This window comes from Terrapene carolina, unplaced genomic scaffold (assembly GCF_002925995.2).
Source record: "Terrapene carolina triunguis isolate 2854851 unplaced genomic scaffold, T_m_triunguis-2.0 Scaffold131, whole genome shotgun sequence".
Taxonomy (NCBI): domain Eukaryota; kingdom Metazoa; phylum Chordata; order Testudines; family Emydidae; genus Terrapene; species Terrapene triunguis.
In genome coordinates this window covers 28440389-28450922 of record NW_020664482.1, presented here as the reverse complement: position 1 = coordinate 28450922, position 10534 = coordinate 28440389, and the positions used below count along the sequence as shown (strand labels likewise).

General features: G+C 39.9%; 1 protein-coding gene across 1 annotated transcript in view; it reads left to right on the top strand.

Annotated features, from left to right (window-relative positions):
• Positions 1-10534, top strand: part of POF1B (POF1B actin binding protein) — a 39127-nt gene that overhangs the window by 7705 nt on the left and 20888 nt on the right. Inside the window, exons 3-4 of the mRNA XM_029911877.1 lie at positions 4568-4675; positions 8900-9106. Of these exons, the coding sequence (XP_029767737.1) occupies positions 4568-4675; positions 8900-9106 (315 nt within the window). The remainder of the gene's footprint in view (positions 1-4567; positions 4676-8899; positions 9107-10534) is intronic.

The window sequence follows — 10534 nt, the reverse complement described above, 5'->3', positions numbered from 1 at the left end:
AAAAAAAAAAAAAAAAAAGCAACAAGCTAAAAGCCAAACAAGCTACAAGCCAAAAACTAGCCAACAAGCAACTCACAAGCCAATTAAGCCAAAAGCAAGCCCAATTTCTGCTGGTTTTTTTGCATGTTTGGCCTGTCTGGTTACAAGCGAGAGAGCTTAATAGCATGAGTGATGTATTCCAAAGCCCTGAGGCAGTGGATTTAGTTTAGGCAGGTTTGAAGGCTCTTTAACAGATTATTTACTTTAAATATAATCCAGTCTCTTAAAAGGATACATTTTTCAATGCACCACACTACAGTATGTACCTCTGTATTAAAAAAAAACCCCAAAACTTTTCCCGATTGTTTATTTGTATTACCACAGTTCCTAGGAGTGGCCCAAAACTTCTTGCTCTGTGCAAACACACAACAAAAAAGAAGCTCCCTGCCTCAGAGAGGCAATCTCAACCTAAGTAATTACCTTGAGCCAAAGACTGAGAAACAAAACGATATATCTATAAAGTGTGCAGTCTTTGGGAAGGGAAATTTGTGTGAAGAAATCAATCACATGTTAATTTGTAGGTGTTTCAGTTTATAGTCCAGATCCTTTAAAAATTAGGATAATTTGGAAACATGGTTATGCTTTATAAGCTATATATGATCTTTTCTTTTGAATGTTGTGTACTCATATAAGCAGTCCTTTTGACTTCAATAGGATTACTTGCATGATGAAAGTTTGCAGGATCAGGCCCTAATTATGAAAAGGGGAGAAAATGTGATCAAGACTATGACAAGTCTTCAGCAGTACTCATAACTTTGACATTCTCTAATTACTATAATTGATGCTTAGCTAGAGTAGAGTCTTTTCTACTTTGATTTCTTTTTCCTGGTGTTATGATTCACTCTTTAGGAGGAGGATTGAAAAACTGCTGCAGGCTGTTTATTACAGTGCAACACAGATGTGGGAGTTCCAAACTAGATATCTGACCTACTTTGGAATTGCTCTTATCTAGTGATGAATGCCCCTTCGATTTAAAATTTTGATAACAGCAACAAAGATCTTCCTGGCCTTGCTGAGTTGTTAGGGGAGGAAGTGACCATGACCTGTGAGTTATTCCTGCTGCTCTATAACAGTTAACTAACAAAAGACCCAATCCTCAAACTGACCTCAGTGGGAATTCTGCTTACTTGAGAAATATGGTGTTGTAGCCATGTTTGTATCATGATATTAGAGAGACAAGATGCATGAGGTAATATCTTTTATTGGATCAGCTTCTGATGGTGAGAGAGACAAGCTTTTGAGCTTACACAGAGGTCTTCTTCCGGTTTGGAACTCTGTGTAGCTCGAAAGCTTCTTTCTCTCTCTCTCAACAACGGAAATTGGTCCAATAAAATATATTACCTCACCCACCTTGTCTCTCTACTTGAGGAATGTAGATTTGGGCTGTAGCTCTGTCCTTGATGTTGTAAATGTTGCTAGTGCACACATGGAATTTAAGTTGTCAATTTATGTGGATGCTACTCTAGAAGAAGAAGTGGAAACAAATACTTGCCAAATGAAAGCAAACACAATTGTTAGGAATTTTTTTTTAATTATAGAATTTAGAGAATGAAAATGATCGAATTAAAAGGAGAAACTTCTCCTGGGAACATCTTATTTCACAGTTGTCATTGCACTATGCTCTGGAGCACTTGGTGCTGTCAGGTATGGGATACTGGAGTAGGTGGTCTAGTGCAGTGGTCTCCAAAGTGGGATGCGCAAGAGGATCCTTGGGGGTGTGTGGCAGGAGGTGTTTTTTTGTTTTTTGTTTTGCTTTGGCAAAAATGGTAGAGCCGGCGCGGCAGGTGGTGCATGCTCAAAATTTTTTTACTGATAGGGGTGCGCGATCAAAAAAAGTTTGGAGACCACTGGTCTAGTGGTCTGATCTGGCAATTTTTATGTTCCAATCATTTCACTATTTAAATAAAATACAGATTTTCTTTGCTTCTCATCTCAAAAGGGAGGGACTGAGAAAAGAAAACAATAAATAATGTATTTACAGTGCTTTTCATTTGTAGAGATGAGAGTACTTTATGAGTCATATCTTCAGCTAGTATAAATTGGTGTAGCTCTGTTGAGTTCAGTGGAGTTATACTGATCTACACTAGCTGAAGCTTTGTCCCATTAAGTCTGCATAAGCTTTGATTCTTACCCGCATTTTGCAGACAAGGCACAGAAGCTAACTCCATTGATGTGTTATGTGCAAATGAAAGAACTGAAAAAAAGAAAATGCTAGCACTGAGCATTCTAATTTTGCCCAGCAAATGTATGCCCCTTCCCCCAAGTCTTCTGTATAATGTGGGGAAAAGTGCACAATGCTCAATAATGCTAAAAAACCTAATTACCTGCATGAAACCTAGCACTGGTGATTGGGGGTGAAAGCAGATGTGCACTATTGTGGCAATAGGACCTAGATGGTTTAGCATGAGCACAACGTGTGTAGCCATTTTCATTATTTAAAGACCACCCTAAAGTACTGCTTAACCCAAATATGTGGCAGAGTTGTGTTTAGGATAAAGAATGTCTGTGGCTGGCTCTCAAGAGTGGCTGCCGCAGCCATAGAAATGCTGCTTCTTTACATTAAACAGTATCTCCCACAACCAGTTCTTTAAAATATGCTGGACACAGTATTGTTGCTAGCCCAGAACCCTGGGAATCCTCAACATATTTTTTTATTAGCTCGGAAAAGGAAGGAAGATCTCGGTCAAGCACTGGATTAGGACCGGAGATCTATGTTCTATTAATGGCGTTGGCACAGAATTTTGTTATGACTTTGGGCAAGTTGAATAGGTCCAGATTTTCAAAAGTGCCCTTTTGTTCGGTGCCCAAGTTTAGTCACTGCAATGTAAGCCCAGGGTTTGAACTCAGGCTCAAACCTAATCCCCCTTCCACCTACACACGCATTGCATTAACCCAGGCTCCCAGGATCCCACAGGGGTGGAGAGTCAGAGCCTGAGTCAAATTTGGACCCAGAGTTCACGCCCTTTTGGACTAGTGCTCCGGGAAGCCACCAAAAGTATCCCACAATCCCACAGGCAAACTTTCTTTGTTCTCTGGATAGTCAGGTTTTGTGGATAGCCAAATTTTCCCACACTGCACCACAAACAAAGGGTTAGAGTGGCCATTTTGGGAGGGTGCTAGGAAGTCTGGGATATGGGTGGTTGAACTCAGGCCTGCATAATGCAGTGTAGATGTTGGAGCCCCGGTTTGGGGCCTCGTGTTCAACAATTCCTAACTTGGAGTTTACAAATAAGTGTAGATGCTCTAGATTAACAAACCCAGAGACTGCTAACCCTGGGTTTACACTGCAGTGTAGACATATCCTATACAAACATGTAGTTCACGGTATGCTGGGGGGTAAATCTGCCGTGCGTTAGCCTGCCACACACTAGCTGTCCATCTGGACCGTGCCGTCATGCACTAAAAGTTCCAAAGGGAGTGCTGATCTACTTGTAGAGGGGTAGATCAGAGCATGCTGTGGAGCATGGACAGCTAGTGCGCACCAGGCTAGTGTGAGGTAGATTTACAGCCCAGCTTGCCATGAAGTGGGTGTTTATATAGATAAACCCAGTGACCAGTCAATACTTGGATCCATCTGAGTTATGCTTTTTGTTTTTGCCTTGCTCTCCCCCTCCAAGCCGCCCTGAGGATTACTGCTCGTATCTCAAGAGACCATCCAAAGGAACCAAAATCAGACTTCCTTCTGCTAAGGCTATACGTCACCATGCTGTATTTCGTTTCCTTCCTCTTACTTATATATCTGTGCTCTGCTCTGGTCTACTCTGAACAGTTGTCGTCTTCTTAACACATGTGTTTTAGGTCAGTTTCTCTCCTACAGAGTTGATTTAGCACTTTATAATCTGCCTATCTTTGCACAGTTTATTAACGATAATAATAATGAGCCCAATCTTGTATACTCTTTAAGGGCTTGATCCAAGGCTCACAGAAGTCAGTGGGAGTCTTTTGTTGACTTTAGTGGAAACAAGCTGAGCCCCACTGATTCAACTCACTTCCTTATGGAGCTCAAATTATAGATTCCAAGGCCAGAAGAGACCATTGTGATCATCTAGTCAGACCTCCTGTATAACACAGGCCAGAGAACTTCCCCCAAATAATTCTTAGAGCAGATCTTTTAAGAAAATATTCAATCTTGATTTAAAAATTGTCAGTGCTGGAGGATCCACCGGGACCCTTGGTAAACTGTTCTAATGGTTAATTACTCTCACTGTTAAAATTCATGCCTTATTTCCTCCAGTATAAATTTTTTTAGCTTCAGCTTCCAGCCATTTGATTGTGTTATGCCTTTCTCTGTTATATTGCAGAGCTCATTATTAAATATTTGTTCCCCATGTAAAATTAACATGACCTTTTAGTGTCTCAGCTACTACCTCAGTGTACACAGTACTGTATCATACCTAAATATGTTGCTCTTGTCCTTTCCTTTGAAAAAAAAACCCCAACACTTTTTATTCAAAATAGTGCTAATTCTAAATAGGAGTGGTATAGCCACAAAATTGTATATTAACACTTTTTTAAAAATGTTTTACAGTTACAGGAGCCATTGTCTCCATTTCTGAGAGGAGGAAGTTACTGCCCAGGGAATAATGTTATCTATGAAAAGACAATAAGAAAATATGAGTTGCTAAATCCTGAACAGGTGAATAATTTCTTATATCATTTATATTAATCTGTTGTGCAAGAAAACAAACACTTTTCTACTACTGTCTCAAGTTTTTGCTTCTCTTGGAAATTAAAGCAAATCTGATGGAATTGTTTTAGTACACGTAAGGGCCAAATCCTTACTTAAAATCAATGGAATTTCTTTTAGGAGTAAGGTGAGCAGGATTTGGAACATCTATTGGCCAAGCTCGCGATGGCCTACACTCAACGCGATGGCATTTCTATGTCTGTCTGTATATAATACAATAACTTTTGAATGTCACATCTGATCAGTTCCAAAATTTCAGGGAATGTTGTGGTCAGAACCCTGTTATTTTGGGGGGAAATCAAAAGGGGAGAAATGGAGTACATGTGGAACCCCTATCTTCTGTTTAGCAGATCAACAGTTTCAAGCACCTCTGCAGTTGTCTATAGATCAAACAACTGGTTGATGGCACCCATTAATGCCTTCCATTATAACAATACCCCAGTAGAGTTAAGATGTTGACCCAGTGAATGACCTATCTCCCAGATGGTCGGGGGAATGGGTGCCCACAGGGAGCTCTTGTCATGGGGAGGGGAGAATGAGGGACCTTGGAATGGAGGGAGTGGGGGGCACACAGAACTCCTGGCATGGGGGAAGGAAATGGGAATGAGGGCTAAACAGAACCCCTGCCAAGGAGTGAATGGGGGGTGCGGGAAAGAGGCACACAGCAACTGACATGGAGGAGAGAATGGGGTCCCTGGTATTGGAGGAGGAAAGAACTGAGTGAGCACACAGAACCCATGGCAGGAAGGACATTGAGGGGAATTGCAGGGAGTCCATGAAATAGAGGGAGATGATGGGGTAGCACATGGGGAGCTTATGGAGGGGAGGGAACAATGCAAGGAGCCCCTGGGATTTGCAGTGAGCTTGGCCTTCCAGAAACTACAAAGCGTGCAGCCTGTTAGTTAAACTTTCCCCCCAAACTTCCTTTTAAATTGAAGCTGAGAGTTGCTGTGCCTCTTTATTTGCTAGTACTATAATTTTGAGCCTGACTGTGGAACCTTTACTCTTATTGGTAACTACATTTGCATGGGGATAGTCCCACTGACTTCTAGAAATAATTCCAAATTGCATGAATTTTAGAAAAACAAGACTACAAGGAAAGGTATTGTTTGGAATCTTACTCTGTTTCTGGCCAATTACATTGTGGTGAAGCTGGTTGAAAAAATTCGCCACCAAAAAATGGGGTTTGATCAAAAACATATTTTTCATTAGATTTAATTTAATTTTTCCTCAGAAAACTTTGAAACAAGATGGCAATTTAAACATGAAATGTTTGTCTTGGTCAAAAACTGGAAAAAAAATTGTGAAATTTTGGATTTTTGTTTTCTTCCTCCTTTTTTTTGCCACTGAATGCGGTAGAACTACCGTATGTATAAAGGGTCTCTTCTCCCTGCATAACTTTTCCAAGGTTGGAGAAGTTTTGAGTGGAATAGGGGGAGGGAATGCTTGGACTTTTTTTTTTTTTTAAGTGATGGTTTAAGAGGAAAACTAGAAAAAAGGAAGAAAACAAAAACTGGACATGAAAAAAAATATATTTTACAAAAAAAGTCACAAACTCAAATGTTCCATTTAAAGTACTAAGAAACAACAACAAACCATAGCATCTAGGGCTGGTGATTTTTAAAATGCATTATATGTGGAAATATTTAATTACTTATTTATTTAAATTAGACTTGCAGGTATAAGACCCCAAATCAGCAAAGCGCTGAAGTATATTGACTTCAATGGGACTTAAGTGTATGCTGCAGTGCTTTGTTGAGTCGTGGCCTAAACTAGCTTCTAGATTACTTACAATTTCCTTGTCACTCTCATATGCTTGATAAATTAAAAAAAGTTGCATTTTTCCTGCATTATAAAAACATAAATGATGTGGCATCATGTAGTCTGCATAATACACCTCTACCCTGATATAACGTGAACCGATATAACACAAATTCAGATATAACACGGTAAAGCAGTGCTCCGGGGGGGCGGGGCTGTGCACTCCGTCGGATCAAAGCAAGTTCGATATAATGCGGTTTCACCTATAACGCGGTAAGATTTTTTTGGCTCCCGAGGGCAGCGTTATATCGGGTAGAGGTGTATGTGAAAAATGTTGCAGATGTCACTATGCGTTGTTCACTGTGAAAATCAAAAACTTGAAAATTCATGAAGCAAATTTACTGACCCATCTCCAGATTAAATTCAGTTCCAAATACTTTTCTTACTAACTGTGCTACAGTGAAAAAGCCAAAAAATAGAAGTCTTTCAAACTTGATCTCTTTTCCTAACTTCTGTGGTTCTTACTATAACAGGATATGTCAAAGGAACATATGTTAGAATAGTAATAGAATCTAAATATCAATATAAAAAACAAGTGGAAGTACCATTTCATGAACGGGTATGTTAAGAATGCTAACTTCATTGAAATATTTATCTCATATGTAAAATATAAAAATTTATTACAAATCACACAGCCCCTTGATTTTCAACTCTTAAGATTCTGAGGAGTTTGTGTTCAAACATTAGAGAGACAAGGTAGGTGAGGTAATATCTTTTATTGGACCAGCTTTTGCTGGTGAGAGAGAGAAGCTTTCAAGCTTACACAGAGCTGTTTTTCAGGTCTGGGAAACTAACTGAGGCCAAGTGTACACTACAAAATTAAATCGACCTAACTTACGTAGGCATACAGTTGCTGCAGTAATTACATTGCTTGTGCATATCTGCACTTGGCTCCTTGTGTTGGTGGTCCGCGTCCGAAACAGGTACGCTTTTATCGATTATACTGTCAGCGTGGGGCATTGTGGGACAGCTCCTGAAAGCCAGTAACAGTCAATGTGAGCAACACAGTGTCTACACTGACACTGCGTTGACCTAACTGCATCAACCTTGACTCTACGCCGCTCATGGAGGTGGAGTTAGTAAGTCGGCGTAGCAGGGCAGTTACGTTGGCGGGAGCAAAATTTAAGGCTACGTCTACACTACACAGCTTTTAGCGACATGGCTGTGTCGCTACAGCTGTGCTGCTAAAAGTCATGCAGTGTGGCTGCTGTTTGTCGGCTCTCCTGCCGACCAAAAAAGTTCACCCCCAACGAGTGGCATTTGCATTGTCAGAAGGAGAGCTCTCCTGCCGACAGCGCGCTGTTCACACTGGCACTTGTCGTGGCAAAACTTTTGTCTTTCAGGTTTTTTTTTTTTTAAACACCTCTGAAAGACAAAAGTTTTGTCATTCAATTGCTAGTGTAGATATAGCCTAAGTGTAGACACTTCCATAGTTAGGTCGACGTAAGCTGCTCTGTGTCAACCTAACTCTGTAGTGTAGACCAGACTTCAGAGTGTCACTGCTAAATACAAGGTGGAACAGATTATTTAATATAAGTAGTTAACACATATTTCAAGGAATCATTCAAGGTGAAGTGGCCTATTAACCTTGAATGGTCCCTTGAAAAATGTGTTAACTACTTATGCTAAACAATCTGTTCCACCTTGTATTTAGCTGTGATATTCTGGGTGTGTTTCCCAGACCTGAAGAAGAGCTCTTTGTAAACTCGAAAGCTTATCTCTCTCACCAACAGAAGTTGGCCCAATAAAATATATTACCTCACCCATCTTGCAGTATTTGCCAACCCCAAATGTTCAAAAATTATGACTCAGGCTCACCAAAAATCATGGGTATGTAAAAATAATAGATGTGGTGTTCTTATTTGCCTTCTTCTTTTTGAACCTTTAAGGTGCACAGGGGGTCACATTTTGAAGCTTTCTCCACAGCCATGAGGGCTAGAAACTTACTTTTTCTTTAAGAATGAAGGCTGAAATCATTACATATCCACTTGACTCTAGGAGCTGGGTCTTAAAGGAAAGCAATAATCATCTTGAGACTCATGACAAAATCACGAGAGTTGGCAACGCTGCCTCCTTGTCTCTCTAATATCCTGGGGCCAACACAGCTACAACAACACTGTTCAAATACTGCATTAATGTTGTAATATGCTAAATGTCAAGTATGTATTTGTGGCATTTTCAATAATATAATTAAAATATTTGCCTAGCTGATCAACATAAACTACCATTTGAGTTTTCCCATGCAAGAATTCATTTTATTCATTTATACAGAGGCTTTGTACTGGAGAGAGAGTAATGTTCTCTGGTTCTACAATAATGTTGAATTCCCTATGTATTTTTTTTTTTTTAAAGGAGAAACAATACCAGTTTTCCCACCAGTCCAACCAATCCCAGGTTAGCCAGGTATGCCAGCATTCTGAACAGCCCCAAATCATCCACCAGTGCCGAGAAACACAAAGTTGCAGTCCCTGCGAAGTAAGCTCAATCTCTGTGAGTGATGGTGGAAGTGGAATGAACACAGTGCAGAGGGTAACAATCCGAGGCTGCGAAGAAGTACCAGTAAGAAGAATTCCTGTTTAATAGTTTACTTTTCACAGCATATTAATATTGTACATAGTGCACAGCATTTTACCAAGAAATTAAACTAAAGGTCCATGGGAGCTTAGTTTAAATTATATAGTGTGGCGATTATGTTCTATACATCCTTTTTGAAAATGCTTAGAATAAGTTAAATTAAGAGCCAAAATGTATATGTATAGCTATTATTGCTGCAAATCTCAACTTTTCCATTTTCTTGTACTGTCAGCACAGTATGTGAAATGTTTGGTTAAGAGTGTTTGAACTGGCAGTGTTCTGACCTAGAAAGGGTCCTGCTGTAAAATTGTTTCAGGTACCCTGTAATTTCTAGGGGCCCAAATGGAAGGCATTTTTTTGGTTGGAATCTGAGCAGTTTTCAATAATCATGCTTTATAATCATGTCACCTGCAGATGGAGATGAGAATTTTAAATAGATACTTTCCTCTCAATATACAGATTGTGGCATTTGGAGGCTAATTTTTCAATTGTGTGTGGAGTGAATGCCTCCGAAAAATTGTGTGTGCCCATTGCACTTGCAAAACCCCATGTTGGCATATGCCAATAGGTAGTTACAGGAGGAACACAATCATTATGAAGCAGCTGAAAATTTTGCCCTTGAGTATAGTATTATGCCTAAAATGGAAAAGATTAGAAAATGTATCCCCCCTCAATAGGTGAATCCTTCTTTATATTCAGGAGTAAGGTAGGTAGATTGACTTCGTTCTGAACATCCGGTAGGAATTGATCATAGTTTTTCCTCATCAGTGAGACTGTATGCACTTGATCATCCTCTCCTACAGTGAAACCAATAAAGAGACTCATTTTTCTTTAACAACTATGGTCAATATATACATTACCTTCTACATGCTGTTCAGAATAGCTATGTTTGGTCAGACCAATGGTCTATCTACCCCAGTATCTGTCTCTGACAGTGGCCAGTGTCAGATGCATCAGGAGGAATGAACAGAACAGGGCCAATCCCAGCTGCCAGCAGTTGGAGGTTTAGGGACACCTGGAGCATGAGGTTGCGTCCCTGACCATCTTGGCTAATTGCTATTGATGGATCTATGCTCCATGAATGTATCTAATTTTTTTTTTTAACCCAGTAACATGTTTGGCCTTTGTCAACATCACCTGGCAACGATTCCACAGGTTGACTGTGCATTGTGTGAAAAACTTCCTTATGTTTGTTTTAAACATGCTGCCTGTTAATTTCATTGGGTGACCTTTAGTTTTTGTGTTATGTGAAGAGGTAAATAACACTTCCCTATTCACTTTCTCCATACCATTCATGAGTTCATAGGCCTCTATCATATCCTCCCTTAGTCGTCTCTATTCTAAGCTTGAACAGTCCCAGTCTTTTTTAGTCTCTCCTCATATGGAAACTGTTTCATTCCCCAGTCACGTTTG